Raw genomic sequence first — 23,394 nt, 5'->3', positions numbered from 1 at the left:
GCCCAATGTGTTTGATTGTGTTCTGTGAGGGCCATTGTTTGTTCTTTTTCCTTTGGGGGGCCAATTTGTGAGTGCTTTTTTTTTCCCCATGGGGCCAATGTGTGTTTTTTCCTGTGAGGAGCGGATTTAAAACCTTGTTCGGTGTGCCCCGTGTTGAAAATCACTGCTCTAGAGTGACTTACCTGCCGGCGGTCACGCAAAGCAGGGAAGGAGACTGGGCGGAGTTACAAGATGCTATAGAGACTTATGGGAAAATGTCCCTTTGTCCCTGCAGTTTTTTGGAAATTTTATGTATTTTCTTCATATAACGCCATTCTGAGATGGCATTATATAAAGTAAAGATGTATCAAGTAATTTAACGCCGTTTGCTTTGCTGAATAGCAAAAAGCGTTAAAGCACTGTAGAGATCAATGACTGATCCCTACAGTGCGGTGATCTGCGATATGGGAATTAAAGGAGAAGATAATTGCATTCTTGTCTCCATTAACCCATTACTGAATAGGGGATTTACATAAAAATTGCAGAAATTATTGTTTCCGCATTTTTTATGTAAAAAAAAATCATATACAGGGCCACAATGAAAAGTTCCAACCCTGGATATAAAAAGCTTAGTTTACACATTCATAACATTTCTACCTAAAGTCAATTAGTAAGCTTAGAATACTATCTCACTCATCTGTTTTCAATGACAGATCCCATAGATTTCTTCATTATGTGACTGTGAAATCTGCGGTTTGCTATCACTACAGATCACTGACAAATGTTGAATAATACCCCTTTTACACCAGAGTTAAAACCCGGGCTATTGCAGGGCTAACCTGGGTTGCTTCTGGGTGTAACATACAGGGTTTAACATGGGAACGACCTGTGAAACCCTGCAGTGTAAACAACGCGATCCGGGTCACGATGACCCGGATCGTGCCGCATGCCTGCCAATTGGCAGGCTTCAGTGGCGCTTGGAGATGACGTCATCTCCAAGCATCCACTTCAACGCCGGAAAAGCCGTGTCACTGCAGACCCGACTACGGTGTGAACGGCGCCGACTCGGGAATATATTAGATCGGCACCGGGGAAGTTCCGGGTCTGATCCGGATTGGAACCGTTTCAATCTCCGGGTCAGACCCAGAATTAAGGTATAAAAGCGGTATTATAGTCTAATTATGGTAGTTGCAATAGAATACCCTGTACAGAAAGGAAATCTATGTAGGTTATACCTGTTAGCAGTGTCAACATTTAGATATTTTAAAGGTTTCTCAATACTCATTGTTGATGGACTTTTCTCATGAGCTGGTTCTAAAAATCTAACTTGTTGGTAGATCAGAATTATGACGTACAACCCCTTAGAAATAGAGAAGTCCAACTTTGAAATACACCTGGTGAAAATATAAAGCTTGAAAGTAGGGGTATTTCTATCATTAGACTTACAATAGAGTGTAATGCCCATCCTCGTGGCATTCTTATGCCTGGTCAAGTCTGCTATTCTCTCAGTATGGTTTTCATAGGTAAATGTAATTGGTGTAGCTATATCAATGACGCGTTGAAGCTTGCCTTGTAATTATACCACTGTCCTTGTCCAAACTCAGAGTAGAATATGGGTTTATAAACGTTGTCTTAATATGGGCAGTGTAAAAAGAAAAAACTTGCATAGAGAGATTGGCATTAACGTGGTGGAACATATTGGATCCTAAAGTGGTTCCTGATAAGGTATTTAAACAGGTACAATTTTATATTTTGTCATTGGTAATCAAAACATTAAGCACTAGTAAATAGTTTGGTGGCATACGTATTGTTATATATATATATATATATATATATATATATATATAAATATATATATAAACAGGATTTTGGTACTTACCGATAAATCCCTTTCTCCGATTCCACAGGGGACACTGGAGTTCAAGACAGTGGGGTATAGACGGTGGTAGAGCAGAGCCTGGCACTTTAAATAATTTAGAAGTGTGACTGGCTCCTCCCCCTCTATGCCCCATCAGACCCAGTTTAAGAACTGAGCCCGAGAGGAGACGGAGGACAACAGAAGAGAAAAAGGAGAAGACCACAGAACGGAACAAGACCGACTGAAGGAGAACAGAGGAACCCACTGCAGGGAACCCTGCAGTCACACAACTATAGAAACCAAACAAAACGGCAGGTACGCAGCGCTGGGGGGGCGTCCAGTGTCCCCTGTGGAATCGGAGAAAGGGATTTATCGGTAAGTACCAAAATCCTGTTTTCTCCTTCATCCACTAGGGGACACTGGAGTTCAAGACAGTGGGGACGTCCCAAAGCCAACCTCCCGGGTGGGAGCGCGGAGAACTTGCTGATCCCTTGGCCAAACCGAAACAGGGACCGCCAAGAACCTGAGACCCAGCGGAAGCTGAGGAACCAGTGTTGTAGCACAGGAGACAAACACTACTCCACACTAAACAGTCACAGAAAATTCCACAACTTACAACGCAAGTCAAAAGGAACAGAACAGCTGTTGAGAGAACAAACTCAGGAGAGAAACGTCAGAATCTGTAATCTCAGCTGAAATAGACCAAACCGGAATGTTGGTGGCAGAAAGCCCCAACAAGAATCTATAGAAGGGCAGTAAACGAGCACAAACTCGAGAACCTTACTAGAGTCTAAACAGGCAGCTGCAGCAGCCGCAGACAGCAGAATCCCAGCACTGCTGGACATAATCGTAAATATAAAAGTATAACAATACCAAACTACAGATACAGAGCTGATCCTGTCCACAGACTCCCAACAAGAGTATGCAGGGAGGCAAAAGACAAGACTGAACAGTCGCCCCGAACCATCCCTGAGGTCCAACTACAACAAAGTTGTTAACCAGTGGAAGGGCTAGACCATAGAGATCCCACTGGGCGTGAGAGCAAGGCGAAAGAGAGAGAGGATTGAGACTACAATACCTTTCAGAGGGTCAGACGGAAGTACAACCCATTTTGAAAACAGGGATAAAACAGGAACTGAAATGCTGCCGTTAAAAAGAAAATAACAGACAACTTCCAACATGATGTAAGTGTGTAGTCAGTACCAATTGCTGGCCCGAACATAGTATGAAAACAACCAGGAACCTAACAGTAAAACAGCACGAATGCAACAGCCACCCAGGGAGAGCTATCAATACAGGGAAGCATCCCATACAACAAGGCCAGAGCACTAGGATAACCATGTGAGTGTGATAAAAATATCAACAGATACTGAACAGGAACCCAACCAGGTCCCCTGCGCGGATCACACTTATGTAAAGATGTGCAATAGCCTATAGGTGTGCTTCGGTCCAGAACCTTAACAGGTTCTAGTAGAATAGTGTCGCCAATCCAATGTTGTAATTATGCACCACCCACACTCCAGTAAAACTCTAAGTGTAGAGCCAACTGAGTAAAAGAGCAGATGGCTGCTAGGACAGCAGCTAGGGTGCGTAAGGGAGAATAATGCTATGTATGTCAGGTTTCATGAAATAGGAGCATCATCCGAGGCATTAGTAAGCTCTTACCTTTGAGCGACCAGAAGCCCTCTGGACGCTATGTAGAATGTCACTGACCTTTACAATCACACAGCAACCCGCCACAATAGGTATAGAGAGTAGCTTCAGTGGGCCAAGACCACTGCTCTACAGCACGGACTTCAGTCTGGAGATGTGCAGTAGAAAATACTGTGGAAACTAGCAAAATTTTAGTCGAGACAAGAAGGTCGTAGAACAGGACTCTCCACCTGAGCCTGTTCCATTAGAGACGTGTATCTGTATAGCCGTGTTAGATTATACATACACCCCAAAAACGGTCTGCTAGTTTAAGTATCCTTGCATAAATATTTCTAATGGTGAAGTGCGTATTATGCCCACCAGATATGAATTGTACCTAAGGGCACTTTAGACCCATTTTATTGAGATATGCTACAATAATATGGAGTACCGGAAACGATACTGAGAAGAGTACCTGTATCATAGAACAAGTTGGTTATCCCAAGTAAAGAAGGGAGATATCAATAGTGATAACCCCAGTAGTTTAAACAAAAAACAGGTTTTTGTTTCCCAATTATTAGGAAATATTCATACAAGGAATGGGCGTCTTACAAGTTTACTACCCAGTGCATCACTGTAATGATAAAAGGTCCCCCGAAGCGGGGCGCCGTATAAACTGGCAGGAATGGAACTAGAACTCCAGGAGAGTGGAAGTACATAACTTTATATACATGTGACATTTCTAGGATCCATACTAGAAGCAATGCCTTAGAGAATTGGGACTATCACCATGTAAGCTGCAGCACATGACTCTAGTATATAGAGCCACCATATAATATTAATATGTAGGGATATAGCCTACAGCTTCTGGTAATCCCAGGGGGCTTCCCTTGTGTGGATTATAGGTAAACCTAATGATTGTGGAAGTATAGGCATTCTACCCATATACACAAATATATATATGTATATGTACACACAACCCAATCCCCAGGGAGAGATAGTGTAAAGTGTAGTCATTATACAAACTACCGCATCAGGAGAGTCCAGCCTCCAATCGCAGCCTCCTTCTATCAATATGCTAGGTATTAGACATAAATTGTTAAGAACAGATCCTACCCCTGCTCCTACGGTAAGGACAAGAAGCGATATCCACAAATGGATACGCGTACCTACATACAAATTTAGTAGGTGACGTAACATTTTAAAATTAGAACATGAGCAATAATTGAAGCCATGGAAGGAACTGAGCCCAAGGACAAAATCACTCCAGCATGTGTGTTATACAGCAGGGCTAGTATAAAATACAATATACATACATAGACTGCTCATGTGCCGCGGGTGGCCGTCATTCTGCTACGGCGTAGGGACAGGATATTTTAGCAGTGTGCTGTCCCAGACTGGTTTCGATCCTGGGACCCTTCTGTTACTGGTGTACTCGCCTTATCAGGTGAGCCATCTTAGCGCCAGATGAACCCATTTTTTGAAGTGGGAATCAACAGGAAGACCCCAGCGCTGTGAGGCAGCAACGCCAACAACCACACTAGCTGCGCATCACTAACCTCTTCCTGTATGTGCTGCCAAAGGGAAAACATGAGCTATAGAAAGATGCACCTATGCATACCTTCTAAGGTAAGCACAGAAAACTGGTGAGAAAGGTTTTAAGAGCAGCCCATAATGGTATCCACATATGTATGGGAAGCCAATGCGAGGCATAAGCCTGGGGATGGGACGCAAAAATGTGCTAACCCTGGGTGAAGGGTATGCTATGACCATAAGTTCTGGCAGCAGCACCAGAACAGTGGAGCTAATACACCATGAGGCTATGAAACTTAACAGGCTAAGATATCAGGCCCTTAGATTAATCTAGGCGCCCTATGTTACAGAAAAAAGGGGAGTCTGACTGGGTAAACCAAGCGGCGCTGCAATTGGCAGGACTGCGTTTGTGCACCGGTCCTGGAAGTAATGTCGGCACATCGCTTCTAGCCGTGATACATAGGCTGAACAACTGGCCCCTTTCAGAACCGCTTAACGCGGTGTCATAGTGGAAAAGCGGGATAGGGCTAGTCTACCGCTAGCAACCAGCTATCCACTGTAGCCAGCACTAAACTCCTGTCATACAAGGACAGGCAACCCTTGCTGAAGCACTCGCAGTGTGGTAGGCATAAGGGACCCACGCTAAAGCATTTCCTGCCGCAGGTAGTGCCTGAGCTATACTGCTTGTGTGCAGTAGTAACTACTGTCCTTAAAAGGGAAGCAGGGGACGCTGTTTGATCATGAAATACCGTGCTGTGTGCGCGCAAACTGCTACACTTCTCAGCATAGCGCAGCTAGCCCCCTTAATCGTATAAGCGGAGTAGTTGAAGGTCCGGTCAGTCAAGGCTCCTGACGCAAAACTGCGCATAAACCAACGTCTCTCCTGCAAGACAGGAGAGGGGCTAACTCACAGGAGCACTGAAGTTGTGCTGCTGTGGCAGCAGCGTGACGTCATACAGCGCTGCATTGTATAACGTAAGGCTATTAGCTCTATGCTATGCAGTAGCTAACAGGGAAGCCTGCTCAGCCCAGCCAGGAGCTGCGGGACGCGGTGTCTTCTCCTGATATTTAGATGAGGAGAGATGCTAATAGCTAAGGCAGTGCTGCCAGCACAGGGAGAACATACAAACGCCACACAGAAAGGGGCCGCGGCGGGATACGAGCCTTGCGCTGGTACTATTAGCCTGTTACTATAGACTTAGATAACAGGGAAGCCTGCTCTGAGGAGAGCTGCTAAATAGCCAAGGCAGTGCTTATGCTTCCTCCCTTGCGGCGTACATGCTATGCTGGTACCTGTAGTTCTTCTACTGTGGATGCTTCCATGTGCTGCAAAACAAGCTGTAGCATAGGGACACCTCCCAGGACTGGCCGGCTGCACAGGACAGGCAGCTGCTGTGTGTAATTTCTCCCTGATGGGACACACTTGTGCCTGCCTACCTCCTAAGCTGGAGATACCCTAGCCCGCCTGTTATAGTGGGCACAGCCCAGTTGGAGTGCACTTAGCCGGAGAGTAAATCCAGAAGCCTTGCATAGCGGGTGCACAGGGTGAGCGGTGCAACGGGGACCTAAACGCTGCCAACGCGCCACTCCCCATAATCAGAGAACCGGACACTGACCACTATAAGCCGTGGTGGGTCTCTCTCAATAAGCTCCTTGCTGATAGAGGAAATGGTAGGCGTCCGCATGCGGCAGGCGTTCAGCGCGCCTACCCCAGCGCTACACATGTACCTTCTGTAGCGAGGAGGACCCGGACTCAGCCGGGTTCAGCTACGATGGCAGAAGAGGGAGAGCCCGACTGCAAATGGCGCTGCTAGATAAGCAGGACGCGCCATTCGGAAAGGGCGGCTGATGCTATGGCCGCCGGTAATAAGCTCCACCCCCGCTAGCCGGGACCGCGATGTCCTGTCAGCGTTACATTAGTAACTGGCCGACTATGGATAAGCCCTAGACCCGGACGCTGCCTGCTGAGAGCAGCGGCGGGTGCTGGAAGGAGCCAATAAGTCGCGACAGCCACTGCAGCGCGTTCTTCTGGCCCACTTAGCACCTTCTGTTACCCGATAAAGAACTCTGGTGCGTGCGGGGGGATAGTCGGGTCTCCTAACAGTGACATTATGTCACTGAGCCCAGCTATGCATCCACTGCTCCTGCTATCAGGACCAGTGGTTATACTTACAACTGCTGCGGCCGGGATGCTGGGCTGAGGGGGCGGCAAGGAACCCGGACACATGCCGGTGTCAGCAGTGGCGGGTCCTCGCAGAGTCCGATGACTCCAGGTGTGTGCCCCCTCCTCTAGGTCACCGGACACAGGCTGCAGTAGCCGTGTGGTGCCTTTCCCGGCGGCTCCCACGTAGCAGGCAGACTGCCACAGTAAGCAGCCTGCCTGTCCTCAATGCTTGTTAATAAATAAGAAAGGCTGGAGACAGCCTGATGTGCGACCGACTCTCTCGGGCACATTCTAAAAAACTGGGTCTGATGGGGCATAGAGGGGGAGGAGCCAGTCACACTTCTAAATTATTTAAAGTGCCAGGCTCTGCTCTACCACCGTCTATACCCCACTGTCTTGAACTCCAGTGTCCCCTAGTGGATGAAGGAGAAAAAAAAAAATTATATATATATATAATCTCCAGAGAGAAGCGGCACTCAAATGGACTTCTCACAAAGATACCACAGATCAAAGTAATTCCTTCAACGTTTCGGATTTTAATCCATCCTCAGGAAGAAAAGATTTTCTACCTGAGGACGGTTTAAAATCCGAAACGTTGAAGGAATTACGTTGATCTGTGGTATCTTTGTGTGAAAAGTCCGTTTGAGTGCCGCTTCTCTCTGGATACACGTTCTCTTATGCAGTGCACCTCGGTTGTTACCCGCTGTATTGGAGTGTCATTCCCAATCGTATATATATACACATACAATTAAATAAATGAACGCACGAGTATGTGGGCAGCACAGATGGTGTAATGGTTAGCATTACTGCCTCACAGCAGGTCATGGGTTCAATATCCACTACGGCACTAACTGTGTGGCGTTTGTATATTCTCCTTGTGCTTGCGTGGGTTTCCTCCAGGTACTCTGGTTTCCTCCCACACTCCAAAAATATACTGGGGGGGGGCCGGGGGGTGGTGTGTGTGTGTGTGTGTATATATATATATATATATATATATATATATGTATATATATATATAGATATATATATATAGATTGTAAGCTCCACTGGGGCAGGGACTGATGTGAATGGCCAAATATTCTCTGTAAAGGGCTGCAGAATATGTGTGTGCTATATAAATAACTTAAATAATTAAATGTTAGGTCATCATTTTTAATCTCTTCCCTATATCTATTTATATAACAATATTCTATATTATACAAGTAACAGCAAAAAGAGAAGAGAGCTGGAGCTTTGAAACACAGCTACACTTTTAATTTATACTGTAAGAGTAGAAGACACCCAGAAAACACTAGGCGTCTGCATATTTTACTTCCCCCTTTCTTTGATCACATTGGATAGAGATCGAGATATATAAATAAATGGATATATAGATAAATATATAAAATTGATGGATATATATATATATTTTAAAACATTCGCTCTAGTTGCATGATTAAAGGTTAATACACAGGTGAATGTAGTTAGCAATAAGATCAATAAAGTCCAGCTAAAATTAGTCATGTTCAACTATGTGTTTCAATAAAAAACAAAGAGCAAAGCACACCTTTGTAAGTAAAGATTTTGAACATACCCCCTTGCTGTGTCCTGGCTGGAAGCTGCAGAGTGGGCATCTGAAGTGAATGAACTAGATATAACAAGGGCTCTGACTGCAGGTATCTATCTCTCTGCTGACATAATAAGCAGCCTAAAAGCTTAATAAGGCCACGTGTAACACGTACAGAAAGATACCATGGGATCACACAACACATGTTATGTAATCCTGTGTTTGCCATGCAATCTCATTAAAACGTGATGGAAAGCATGGCAGTGACATGTGACCAAATGGGTAACTGCAACACCAGCAAATACAGAACAGTGTACATTTAGGGATCAATAACCGGATGGTAAGATTGGCATTTGTTTCTGTAAGTAATTATGTAGCTGCTTAAGGGGTCTTTTCAGCAATAGTGAAGATGTTGCCCAGAATATTAAATCGGGCAACATAGTCACGATTTTCTTTTATCATTGAAATTTCTGGAAGCTATTCAGCGTGATTTCCTGCAGGGACAGCGGTTGCGGTAACACGCTGTCCCTGCGATGGTACAGAAGGCATAGTTATCGGTTTCCGAAAACAATACCATCTGTTTCTTCTTCTGCGCATGCTCAGTCATGCGCTCGGGAACAGTCTCCGTCCCTGCTTTGCGGTGACCACCGACAAGTGCTGTAAGTCCACATACAGCCTGTGGAAAGTGATTGACATGTGTACACAGGCTTTATATTAGCCTGTGTACGTATGTGCTTTTATATTTAACATGTATATATAAATGTTAAATATAAAAGCACATAAATACAAAAGTATACAGGCTAATATAAAGCCTGTATACACGTCAATCTATTCAGGCAGGTTTGACAGGCTCTAGAGTGACTTACCTGTCCGTGGTCACTGCAAAGCAGTAAGTTACAAGATGCTGCAAGGACTTATGGGAAAATTTCCCTCTGTCCCTGCAGTTTTTGGGGAATTTAATGTATTTTCTTCATATAACGCCATTCTGAGATGGCATTATATAAAGTAAAGATTTCTTGAGTAATTTAACACTTTTTGCTTTGCTGAATAGCAAAAAGCATTAAAACACTGTTGAGATCAATGGCTGATCCCTACAGTGCAGTGCTCTGCCAGATGGGAATTAGTGGAGAAGATAATGCAATTATCTTCTCCATTAACCCATTGCTGAATAGGGGATTTATATTAAAATGCGGAAATTATTTCCGCATTTATGTAAAAAAAACAAAACAAAAAAAAACATTGCTGAATAGACCCCTTAGTGATTGTGGTTAGATGTGTGATCTATTGTGTGCAACAAATGGACTTATGTAATAGGATGCGATCTGCAGCCACTGCGGGAACTCCTGCAAGTCTTCCCGGATTTTTAAACCGGCAATCATTTTGAAAGGCAAAATCAGTTTTAGCCTTTAAAATGATTGCAGCTTTAAAAATACAGGGAGACTAGCAGGAGGTCCCACAGCAACTGCAGATCACATCCTATTACATAAGTCCCCAGGTCTCAATGCTCAAAATTGGAACATTTTGACTTCAGTAAAGGTGCGTATCCACTTATAGACATACAAACGAGAGCACGATTACGACATTGCAATCGTGCTGTCGTTTGTATGTCTAGTGATGTGCCTAGACTGAACGTTCACTCATTTAGTCCAGGCACATCCATCATCCCCGTACATGCTGAACCTGACAGGATCGTCACGTTGACCAGCATGTACGGGAGATGATAGATGTCAAAAACGACCAGACACGCGCATCGCTGGTCGTTTTTGTCATTTACATGCCCGATTTGCAGACGATTGCACAATAACGGCATCGCTATCGTGCAATCGCCTGTCAAAATCGCCTAGTGGATACCCGCCCTTAGACTTCTTGTTACGCTGTATATTTTCATTGTTTACAGCTAGAAACATCATCAGTGTTATCCCAAGAAGGGGGAGAGAGTGTCCTGTAAGATGGTGATTCTACGTTAGCTTGAAAACACACCACTGGGTACATGCGCGATTTCTAAATGAACAGGACCCTGGCAATCCTCGCTATATCGGCTGATCTCCTTCTCTACTATAACGATTCTTGTCCCCTGGCAAATTTATTTATTTATTAACAGTTTCTTATATAGCGCAGCATATTCCGTTGCGCTTTACAATTGGAAACATTGATAGAACAAAACAGGGTAATAACAGACAGACATAGAGGTAAGAGGGCCCTGCTTGCAAGCTTACAATCTATACACTATTGACTAGGGCTATGACAGTAAATTAGGCAGGTTATTATTACAGTGCAAGTAATATGACTCCAGGATGGAAATTGTGATATTTACATAGCAGGTGTTTGTGTATTTGTGAAATGCACCCCATGGCCAGTAATATTTGTTATTTTGCATCTCATGGATATAAACGCTTTTCTGTATTAGAATTTTGTAATACAAAGGGTTCTGCGGATTATTTGGCTGCCAAGATGGTTTACTTATTTTTTTTTTTTTCATTGTATCATAAAAAAAAAATTCCAACCCCCACATTGTATGCTTATTTATAGAGGGTTGCGGGAAATGTAAAGCTGTAAATACGAGTCATGCTAAACCTTCCAGCAGTATACAGCAATATAAATACACTGGAGTTATTACTCCGTCCCCCTCTAGTGTTCTGTTTCATATTTACAGCCGTACGAGTTTGAGGTACAATATACTTTTATTTATAGAACACCTACTTAGTACACATCACTTTACAGAGAGAATATTTCATTCTGCACACCAGTCATCGTAAGTGCAGCTTAAAATCTACATTCCCTACCAGATTGGTCCATTTAGTCATGAAACAATAAACCTGCTAGCTTAGTGTTAGGTGTGGGAGGAAACCAAGATAACAGAGAAAGAACATACATGCTCCACACAGATTATGCCGTAGCCGTGCACTGCACTTTTACATTAAACTAAAAAGCTGCAAATATATTAATATCCTTTTACTTATATGGCGCCACAAGGCGTCCACAGCGCCTTAGAAAGTACATAAACAGCAATAGTATGAACAAAACAAGAGAAAAGTAACTTACAGTACAGAACACTGCAGGACATGAACAAGGTTTATAAACATTGCTGCACCAGTAGTCATAATACCCAAATACACAGCAGGGCGGCAGAACAAGGCTCAAAGTATGGTCAGCAAATGGGGTCAGGGCTTAGAATGAGATTCTAGAAAGTGTGTGCGCGTGTGTGTAGAATGTTTAAGTTAGGAGTAAGATATCATCTGTTCTCCCTCTATAGAGATATAGCTGTGATAGTTGAAAGGAACACTAGACCCAAGAAATGTAAGATTTAAAGTTGTGGATTTCAAACAGCAAACAGGCTGAAAAAAAAAACAAACACCAGCATTAAAATAAGTTCTTATTTTATTTTTCAAAATAAATATATATTCAATATTTACATTTTGTCTGTAATAACGTTTAGAAGAGGCCCTTCTGCACAGCTGTAATGATGGTTGGCAGATGTAAGCTGGACATGCAGAGGTGGTCTGCCTGCCTTCTCTCCAGTCTTGTGGTAATAATCACACAGGCTCATTACTATTCCCTACAGCTCATTCACTCTGCTTGTTTCAGCGCTGTGGCCCAGGTGTCACTAGATGGTAATGTGGGAACTACCCAGCCACGAGGGAGACTGCTGGCATCAGGATGGTCCGTTGGGGCCAAGAACTGATCCCACACATGCCTGAAAAATGGAACGTGTGAGAGTGAGTGATAGAACACATTGTTTGTATCTACATGTTTCTTTAGGCCAAACCAGAAAACGCAATTTTGGGTGAAAATACTACAAGTTGTCTAATGCAATTCCAGAAGCTTACTCACCTGGGGTCTGGGGGGTTTCCCAGATATCTAGAACCAGCACAGATCTCTTTGCTCCTACTGACAACATGCTGGAAGTGAACAGGCTACCGGTATGAAATAACACTGGGCCGGCAGGAATACAATCTTCTGCACTTCGCCTGCCGGCCTGGGCTTATTTCATACTGTCAGTGTGAGCACCACCATAAAACACTGCCAGACAAAGCGAGGAAAGCTCAGACTACAGGGACCTGCCAGATCCTAGGTAAGAAAGCTTCTGGGATGCATTTACACAAGGGCACACATCACCGGAAAAGGAAAGACGCAAAAGAAGAGACTGGTCACCATATTTACCACCGCTAACCTCCAATGGTTCTGGCATAAAGGAGGCGGATAGCACAGAAAAAAAAAATAGATAGAGCCTTACCGAATTTGGACGAGTGACACGACCGAGTGTTCAGCTTGCAGGTAATACTGACGGAATGGCTGTAGTGGGTGCAGATTTGGCAGAGGATCTACGATTAGGAGTGAAAAATAAAAAGGAATGTGAACAACATTTACAAGACAGTTGTTGAGCAAAAATAAGATGAATACATCACTACACAATACTGTTATATATACTGGCCCAAAGCTCACTACAGCCACACTTACTACCATACTTCCTGGCTTATACCATCACATGACCCCGCTCACAGATACACATTATTCACCATTCTCCTCCTACATCTCCTTAGTAGTCAATCATGCATCCAAGCCCAAACAGTCCATTGCCTCTGCATGCTTCTACTAGTCTCTGTACTCAATTATAATCAGATCTACTGCCCTTCACAATGTCATCATTTAGGAAAAAATGTAAATAATTTAGATACAAAAAGGTTTGATAATTCCATTACTGACTGCAGCTTAAGTATCAGCATTATGAACACCATCAACATCCACTCAGATTATAATAGTTACATGACACAAAGGGCAGAAGTTTATCTATTGAGTGTCATTTATTAATATACAGTACACTGTTCCATGGCTTCTGTAGCTACACGTCTAAGAGACTGATAAGAGGAACCTACCTGGACCTTTGTTATGTCCCGGATCCCTTCATCCCAAAAAGCATCTAATTTAATGCCTGTCCAACTTACTAATACATACATTCATTTTCAGTGCTTAGCCGATGGGATCCCACTCCTTCTCTAATCTAGACACCTTGGAAGAAATTCAATTGCTTTTGCGTGTCCAAATCGCCGATCTAAACTAGAGATGTGCGGGCTCAGTTCTACTCGGTTCTTTTCGTCAAATTTATCGCAAGTTCAGATTTAATTTTATTGGCTATCCAAAACACGTGATAGCCAATACAATGCAGTTTTTGAGATCCGAACATATCTGAAGAAAACCGAACATCTCTAGTCTAAACCGACGGGATGATAACCAGCTGTTGCAGGCTTTCGTGTAAGTCTTGCCCAAATAGACAGGGTTTAGCCGCGTAAAACGGCTAAACCAGTCTACAGGGGCGCCCAAACATTAGATTTTTGGATTATTTTGTGCACCCAGAAAAGGGACTTTTTGACGTTTTCCACTCGCCATCTCAGGAGGGTGCGAGCAAAAATATGCATTTGCAACCATCTGCACAAACAACTGAACAGCTCCAACAAGCACGTAAAAGACACTGAGGCAAGCAAAAATAATTGAATTCCCCTTTAAACTTAAGGGGGGTATCCAGTTAGCGATTAAACCAAGCGATTGCACGATAACGTCGTTATCGTGCAATCGCTTGCAAATCGCACATGCATCGAGCATGTTTTGGTCGGAAGCGACCAGCGATGCGCGTGCCCGCTGATCGCATCCAACATCGCCCGTACATGCTGGTCAACCTGACGATCTTGTCAGGTTCACCATGTGCGGGGATGAGGGATGTACCTGGGCTGAACGAGTGAACGTTCAGTCTAGGCACATCACTAGATATACAAATGACAGCACAATTGCAATGTTGTATTCGTGCTCTCGTTTGTATATCTATAAGTGGATAACCGCCTTTACACTTAACTGGATAATATTTAATAGAAAAAATAAAAATTGTCTCAGAAATTGTGGTTGTCTTTATTTAAGAACAGATTTCTAAAAATGTATTTTAATATTTTGTGCAGAACAGATTTCCTCTAACAGCTGAGTGATGCAGCGGTATGGCATGGTACAATGGGATGTGACCGTACCAGCGAAAGCCCAGCATCCCTTGGACCCGCGCCATTTAAATGGTTAGAGTGTGAACAATTAAGACAGTATCTTGTATTTTAGTTGTAAAAATAGTAGGAATTGATATGCTCTTGTCTGCATCTGTGTTTTCAAATAAAGCTAGGAACTGTGTGAAGTTTGTATGTCCGGATGGGTTTTCTCCAGGTGCTGTCGTTTCTCGCACTATAAAAACATACTTACAAGTTACTTGCTTCTAATAAAATTAATGTGTGCGTGTGTGAGAGGTCGGTCTGTCTGTCTGTGTTCGGTACGACTGATTTTAAAGCTCAACTGGTCCAATATGAAAAATAAAATATTCTTTGTAAAGCGCTGTGCAATATATAGACGCCATCTAAATAAAGGTTAATAATCATAACAGAGTAAGTCCAGTATCACATTAATATTTGTAAAAAAGTTTTTGCCCCAAAAAACTACATCCCACATTTCTGGAATTCCTGACAACCAGGAGGCGGCAGCCAAATAGTCCTGGTACGAAGTTGGTGTCTACGAGAACAGAAAGCAACCTGAGCCATCGAGCTGTACAGCAACACGTCTGTGGTATTGTAATTGTGTGCCAATATTTGTGTGTTTTTAACAATTTTTACCAAAGTGGGTTTTTTTTATATCATATTACCAGAATTTTGGTTTTCTGTACCCTTGCATAAATCACAATTCAGTCCTGCACTGAATACAACTGTATCCATGCAGCAGTTATCACATCCTAGATGCTATGAAAGCTTTGGTGAAAAATATAGGCATAATCTAGTTTCTCAAACTCTGTTCTCATGGAAGCCTGACAGTGCGTGTTTTCAAAGTATCCTCCGGAATAATTAGCACCACCTGTAAGTCTATTGTGTTAGTCAATACACACCCGTGTTCCTGCTGAATGATATGGAAAACATGCACCGTTATGGTCCCATGAGGACTGCAGAACACTGATCTAGACTTACAGAGCAATATACGTAATAAATGGTACAATAGAACAGGTGAAAAACCTCTAAGATGCATAAAACACACACCTGGATCTCCAAACAATATGGCGTCCAGTTCCCACTGCTTTTGCAGGACTTTTTCTCTTTCCTTTTTCAGTCTCTTGTCTTTATCTCGCTGTCTTTCTTCTTCTTGCTCTCCTTCCAGTATTACTCTAAGGGCTCTCTCCTCTGCATCGTATAATGCAACGCGCTTGTGGACCATTGTCCTAAGCCTGTTGATGTGATTTTTGAAAGTTTCATCTGCAGACGCAGGTGGAAATACACCTGTAAACAAGAAGATTAACAAACGTTCATTTACAATCCACACAAACAGCAGATACTGGTCAAAGGGTCTGGCAGCCCTGCTTTCTTGGCAGCACTGTGTCCAGCAACATGCTGCACAATACAACCCAAACGTCATGCTTAAACCATCCATTTAGAAATCACATATACACTACCTTTATATTATAATTCTGTGCAGTCCATTAGCAAAGTCAAAGGGCTGTACCTCCTGCATCTTTGCTTTCTCTTATGCTGGGCATACACTATACAATTATCTGTCGGATATCTGTCCAATCGGGCTGATTGGAATGAAAACCTGGTAATGTATGGGAGCAAATGACAGTTGATCACATGACCTTAAACACTGGAAAACGGACAAAAAACAATTGTTCAAATTTGTTACATTTGTGTATTTTAACCAATTTGTCTGAACGACAATTTTTGTCTGTTTTCCAGTGTTTGTGAGCAAATGGACGACTGTCATTTCCTCCCATACATTACCAGATTTTCATTCCAACCAGCCAGATATCTGACAGATAACTGTATAGTGTATGCCCAGCATTAGTCAGATTTCCTTCCTTTCTTGGCTTGACCTCACCCACTATGATGTGACCTTTATACTTAGTCACTAGGCTACACCACAAGCTAATGTACTGTGGGGTTAATTTACTTTTTCCATAAGGACTATAGAGCCATTGGTAGACAAAGGGATCACTGGGAAAATAAATCAAACATTTCTAAATAGCATAACAAGAATAACTAGCAAATAGGTAATATTCACATTAGTTAAATACAATGTGAACATAAAAACAAATCGGTTTTGAATCACTTTAATAACAGCTGGAGAGTTGTCTGTTGGCGCAGTCACCCTTTCCTATGACTAGACACAATTTAATTAAACAATCACAGGTACAGATATCCCACTCAGTCTCTTACTTCCTCTCCCCACACCCCGTCCGAACTACACTGATTAATACTCTGCAGCTTATAGGACATATCCTCACAGCATCCAGATGCCTAATAGCACTGGGCAAATCTTCCTCCGTTACACATGATTAATGAAGTTTGGCAAATATATAATATTGGGGACATGACAATTCTCATCAATTTGATTGTACCTTGTACAGCTGCATAGAGTATTCTGAATCTAGTACAACCCCTCAGCGATGAGTACATCTCTCTCCCCTGATTGATATGTGGCCATTTCTGATCTCCGCTTTCTCCCTTTCCCTCACCTGTCTGCGCTTTCTACTCTACCAAAACCTCCCCCCACACACTTTCGCAAAATAAACAGCTAGAAAGTTCAGAGCCATTTACCCAAAAATGTTTCATTTGTGTGTGAACACACATCAATGCATATTCTCATTAACTGGCATTTTACTGGTGTTCAGAGGATCATGCTGATGACCTCAACTTGTGTTAAACACATTAAAGCTGGCCATGCACTATACAATTACCCGTCAGATATCTGTCCAATCTGGCTGGTTGGAATGAAAACCTGGTAATGTATGGGAGCAAATGACAGTCGATCATATGGTTTTAAACTAGGGATGTGCAGGCTCGGATAGGTTCGAGTTTGCACGTTGAGTTCGGATTTTTCCCTCCAAAAAAACGGAACTCAGAAAGAGGCAAAACGTCATCTTACATGGACGAACATCATCATTCCTTTTTGTCCAGGAATGATGATGTTCGTCCATGTAAGATGACGTTTTGCCTCTTTCTGAGTTCCGTTTTTTTGGAGGGAAAAATCCGAACTCAACGTGCAAACTCGAACCTATCCGAGCCTGCACATCCCTATTTTAAACACTAAAAAACGGACAAAAAAAATTGTTCAAATTGGTTACATTTGTGTGTTTAATCCAATTTGTCTGAACGACCATTTTTGGCTATTTTCCAGTGTTTGTGAGCAAATGGACGATTGTCATTTGCTCTCATACATTACCAGGTTTTCATTCCAACCAGCCAGATTGGACAGAAAATTGTATAGCGGATGCCCATCTTAAATGTTTCAAACGCATCAAGTATTTGAAACGGGTTGGGTATGAAATCCTGGCTGTCGGGATCTCGATACCCATAGAGAACAGCGGTAAGTATTTTTCTAACCCCTACCCTAACCCTCCCTGGTGCCTAACCCTAACCTCCCCCCCCTAGTGCCTAAACCTAACCTCCCCCTTCCCGCACCCTAAACCTAACCTCTCCCCTAGTGCCTAAACCTAACCTCCCCGCACCCTAATCCCAACACTCCCTCCCCGGTGCCTAACCCTAACCCTCCCCCTAACACCCCTACACTTACCTTCGGGATGCCAGCGGTCGGGATACTGGTGCTGGGATCCCGACCTGTCAGGATATCGGCGCCGGTATTCAGACAGTCGGCATCCCACACGCCGGGATGCCGACTACATCCCATTTGAAACATGCCAACGCATTTAAATGCTATATGTTCATTCGGGTTGGGTATGGGATGCCGGCAATCGGGATCCTGGTAGTCAGAATCCTGACAGAGTTAGAATACCGACACCTGATGGTCGGTATGCTAATCCTCCTCCTCTCCCTACCCTAACCTCCCCCCCTAGTGCCTAAGTTCCTTCTTCCAGCACCCTAAACCTAACCTTCCCCCCCTTAGTGCCTAACCTTAACCCGCTCCCTAACCCCGGTACTTACCTTCGGGATGCCGGCAAAGGGATTCTGACAGGTGTTGGGATTCTGGCGCCGGCATTCCATCCGTCTGTATTTTAACCGCATCCCATTCATTCTACAATCCTGCACCTGTCACAACCTGTGCAGTTCCTCTATTCGGCCTGGGGTGTCACTCTCTGCTCTGGTGCGTCAATCACAATTTGTTGCATCAGCTGAGTGAGCTAGAACACCACCACAGGCAGGAAAGAGGAACTGCACGGGTTGTGACAGGTGCAGAATGCTAGAATGAACACTACAAACGTATTTTAAACTCAGATGAGGCCTTAAACTGTAATAAAAAAATAGAATCCATGACTCCCAGTATTGAATCAGATAGCTACAAATAGATATTTGTTTTAGAACACATTATGCGACTATTCATATTGTAGCAAAGCTACAAGCACCTTGTACAGTACATCTAGGAGTCTTACCTTTCCGCCCAGCAGCCTCTTTTCTCAGTTTCCTTAACTTCTCCAAGGACTTCAAAACATCCAGCATTTTTTTGCCATCAGTCTGCTTTTTCCTCACCTCCGCAAGTACACTATCAGCAGCAGCTTTCAACTCTCGCTCCTGAAACAAATAAGAATGGGCGCAACTCAAAAAACAAAAATCATTTCAAACTTCTGTAGGTATTGGACGATGACAAAACACTTTGTACCATGGTTAAGAAGTGTCAGCAAATTTACTTATGAGCAGTGACAAAAATACCAATGATATTACACATGATATGTACCACACCAGTCCTTATGGATGAACAGTGCTGTAGAATCCTTATTTCCTATTCCTGAAATGCCATCGTTTCATAGAGGTTTGTATTGTCATATACTTGTTTTATACAAGTAATGCATAAGCATAGATTGCTGGGCATTAGTTGTGGAGAGACAGGAAATATACAAAAGAGGAATTCAACTACTGACTATATACCGCAGCGTATAGCGGTCATGTATGTTTGCGCACTTTACAGATTTTTACAGTATAAAATGTTGCAGAATTTTTCCTCTATCAGGTATGACGATAAATTAGCAAAGATACTGGCCGCAAAGTACCTTCGCTAGACTATTCCAGAGGCGCTTAATGACCATTGTGAGGACTTAAATTCCCCCACCCAGAGATTGAAGCTCAAAGAAGGACATTCATTCCCCACTTAAAGTTGCCACACATGGGTAGGCCCTGCAGCCTGAAGAACACGTGGGTGACAAAATTGGATGAGATTCAGCCATTCTGAGCTTTCGTCAAGGCCTGGATCAGAGGATGCCCTTCTAGTACTTCTAATAGATATAAATAGGACGTGACATAGGTCTATTAAACATTTTTCTTTCCAATTACAATGGTAATTCATACAAAATAGATGTTGGACATTATTCAGCGACTATCATTAATCTCTTAAACAATATAATAACAGGTGTCCTCCCCTTAGTATTTTGTTCAACACAGTCCCTTGCATAATTCACAATTTTGAACAAGTACTCATCTCACCAGCTTGTCTCCATAAGAGATCAAAACTGATCTTAACACTCTTTTTGGGAATAGTTTTATCATGCCAGATCTCCCGTATAATGTGAGTGGGCGATATTAAATTGTGTGTGCCGGTGGTCTCCAGTAACTGGACACCCACAGGTCACGCCCGAATGCACTGGGTTTAGATGCTTAAAGCGGTTAAACCCATCTAAAGTACTGGGTGCGCTGAATTTGGGCACCCAAAAGCCAGACTGGGGAGCTCAGGAGGGTACAAGCACAAATAATGGGCACTCACAGCACTCGTGCCCATCAGCAGAACCAACTGAATAGATCCCGGGTGCCCAAAAAACAATTTAAATCCCTCCCCCCCCCCACCCCATAGACCTGTAGAGCAGTCGCCGTTTTTAGTAAATATTGGCCTACTTATATCACTGCCCAGATGAAACGAATAATGGAAAATAAGATCCTGCCATGATTTATGCGGCTGGATGAGATTACATTTATGGAATGGTTAGCTAGAAACTGCTGCCCCAGACCTTTAAATGAGACAACGTGAATAACATTTTAGAGTACATAACCTAAATCGTGTGTGTGAGACATGGGAGGTGAATGCTGCATTTTAGGATTACGAATCCTAGCTGCAGTCATCTTCCGACCTCACCTGCAAACACAGATTAAGTTGTGAAATGAACTCACCAGGCCTCTTTAAAACTGTACGCAAACGAAAAAAGAAACGAAAAACCATGTGAAACGGTAATTCAGACAACACAAAGCTAAAGTCTGAGACGTTACAAGTCCACTTTAATTCTCTATTTTAAAAATTCTGTCCTTAATAGCGTTTGATTTTGGGTTGTGCAAATGCATAATATAGTGGAATGATGTTTCAAAACCACTACCTATGTGGCACGAGCCTCATACTCACCCTTTTCTTCTCCTCTACCACTTGGACACATTGCATCCTCCATCTATCAATAGCAGCCTCCTTCTCAGCCGCATGCTCTGTTGCTTCCTTTTCATCTCCCTCTTTCGCTTGTCTCCTCCGCTGCAAGCGAAGTCTTTTCTTACGTACTCTATCTAGTTGTTTCTTCAAATCTTGAATGTATCCTGGCTTCTCTATATCCTTCAGCTTCCTCTCAAGCTCTGTGCGAATATCACTTGCTTTTTCATAATCCCGAGTCCAAGACTCTCCTTCCTCATTTACATTTTCAAGAGCCTGGCACAAGGAATCCAGCTGTGACACTAGTTGCAGGGTACCATATATAAGCCTACGTGACTCTGTGATGGAGACAGAATGACTGGCACAAGTCTTGGGACGTGGTTTCTTTCTATGGGACGCAAAGCTGGACAGCCAGTGCTGAAAGTTGTCCTTATGCATTTCCCCATCGGAACCCAATGACATATTACCTTGTCTATTCAGATGCATTAAGCGTTCACCAACTTCTAGGTTGGGATTGTTATGGGGAACAAATGGGCCACTATGCTGTTCACCAAATCTATGCGGGTGCAATAAAATTGGGTCTCTTTGCAGATCTGGTACCTCTTGAAGCAAAAAAGGAACATTAGGTTCATAAAAACCATCGTTTTGACTTAAAAGTTTATTCTGCACAGCTACCCTTTCGGAAGGCACCTGTCCAAGTCCTATATCCTGCCGAAAATGGCTCTCTCTTTGATTCACATTAAGCATATCTCTGTTCTCAAACCTGTCATCCTCCTGTATATTAAGCCGTCCCTGGTTGAAAACATTTTGTGGATTATGAACTTGGGTTTGAAGATTGGGGACTTTCATTTCACTCTCCTTGTGATATCCACTAAAAACAGGGCTTATTGGAGGAGGTGCAGGGAAGGAAGAATTGGAGGGGTTTCCGAGAAAAGGAGGAGGAAAGTTATGATGGCTTTGAACGGTGTTGTCTACAAATGGAGTGATTTGTGATGGCACAGGCGGTAACTGTGTTGAACATTTCTGGATGATACCTGGAGATGGTGCCCTATAGTGGGATGCATCATTTAGCAGAGGTCTGTTCACAGGTGCCACTGAATTGAATATTCCAACCTGGGAACCTCCAATAGGAGAAACACCAAGTTTATGATCACCAAACTGGAGTGCATTTTGCTGGAGGGCACGGTGATGCAACGTGTCTGTAAATGGAGCTCCATGTTGAGAACCATCAAACTGGTATTCGTGTGGTTGAGGGTCTTTGTGTTCTGAGAGGTGATGATGTAGCGGGCCATGTTGTGGACCACCAAAGATGGCACCTCTTGATTCGGAGTCCCCAGGTTGGGACATGCCAGGTCGCTGAGCATCATGCGGAGACACTGTTACCCCAGGGCCTCTATGCTGTGGAATACTGGACGGCCTTTCTCCTTGGCAGGATAGGTCTTGCTGGCTATTTCTTTCCTGAGCCATGCCTTGAGTTTCCCTTCTGTACTCCATTAGGCTTTGCCCTCTGGGGTGCACGATATCGGGACTTGCTTTTGTGTAATCCGGCGCGCTCTGCTGGGGTCTCACATGCTGGAAGATAGCAGAGCTTCTCTCTGTGAACCGGTTGAAGTCAGGCTGTTGGCTGCCATATTGGAGGAGATCCCTTTGCCCCCCTCTCTGCTGGGAGATATTAGGCAGGGGGCCTCCATTCTGCCACACAGACGATGGCCCTCCATGGCTGGGATCACCATGTACCTCCCCAGTTTGCAGGAGGCCTGGGTGAGGTGAGGGGAGCTGTTGGGGCCGCATACGTCCATGAGGGAAAACGGACGCCTGGGGGTCTGCACGCTGTGCGACGCTCTGTGGCCGCCCCTCCGGCGGATGCATTCTAGGCTGCGGCGCCCCATGCTGACTGAGGCCCTGCAGGGTGTCTCCGCTATGCTGTGGGCGGCCCTGGTATGGCATCCTGTGTCGGGGCCCTCCAACGCTCTGGGTTGTCGGATACTGAGAGACGTCATCGTTAAGTGGAGCCGGAGGGTTTGCATGAGAGCTGCCATAGCGAGGCCTGTCCCACGGCCCGCAGCCTGCCGGCCGCTGCCTCCTCTCCATGACAACAGGGAATTGAAGACAGGAAAGAGCCGGAAGTCACAGACAGACATACTACCGGCTAAATAAAATGCAGCAGCGCCACCTGCCGGGTGGCTGGGTGCAGTGTGTTTATAACTATAATTCGATTTAATACACAACCTGCCTGACTACCAGAAAATGAGTACCTGCTAAGTAGTATAGTAAGTTTTTAATAACAAAATATAACATTTACCACTAATTTCCCAATTTTATTTGTCC

General features: G+C 43.8%; 2 protein-coding genes across 3 annotated transcripts in view; both read right to left on the bottom strand.

The window, feature by feature from the left end:
• The window catches only part of UBAP1L (ubiquitin associated protein 1 like), a 42,809-nt gene extending 34,057 nt beyond the window's left edge, over positions 1-8,752 (bottom strand). For both annotated transcript variants that reach the window (XM_088452875.1, XM_088452876.1), the window contains exon 1: positions 8,740-8,752. The gene's annotated coding sequence lies outside the window, so the exon portion shown is untranslated. The remainder of the gene's footprint in view (positions 1-8,739) is intronic.
• Positions 8,753-12,072: 3,320 nt separating this feature from the next.
• On the bottom strand, positions 12,073-23,183 carry PDCD7 (programmed cell death 7). The gene is made up of 5 exons (XM_088452725.1): positions 21,052-23,183; positions 19,103-19,241; positions 15,762-15,998; positions 12,947-13,034; positions 12,073-12,406 (listed from the first exon to the last, which is right to left on the bottom strand). The coding sequence occupies exons 1-5, from the start codon at positions 23,155-23,157 to the stop codon at positions 12,280-12,282; spliced, it is 2,697 nt and encodes an 898-aa protein (XP_088308851.1). The 5' UTR covers positions 23,158-23,183; the 3' UTR covers positions 12,073-12,279.
• Positions 23,184-23,394: the final 211 nt, after the last annotated feature.

This window comes from Taudactylus pleione, unplaced genomic scaffold (genome assembly GCF_031769625.1).
Source record: "Taudactylus pleione unplaced genomic scaffold, aTauple2 ptg000556l, whole genome shotgun sequence".
Taxonomy (NCBI): domain Eukaryota; kingdom Metazoa; phylum Chordata; class Amphibia; order Anura; family Myobatrachidae; genus Taudactylus; species Taudactylus pleione.
This window is presented reverse-complemented; position numbering and strand designations above follow the sequence as displayed.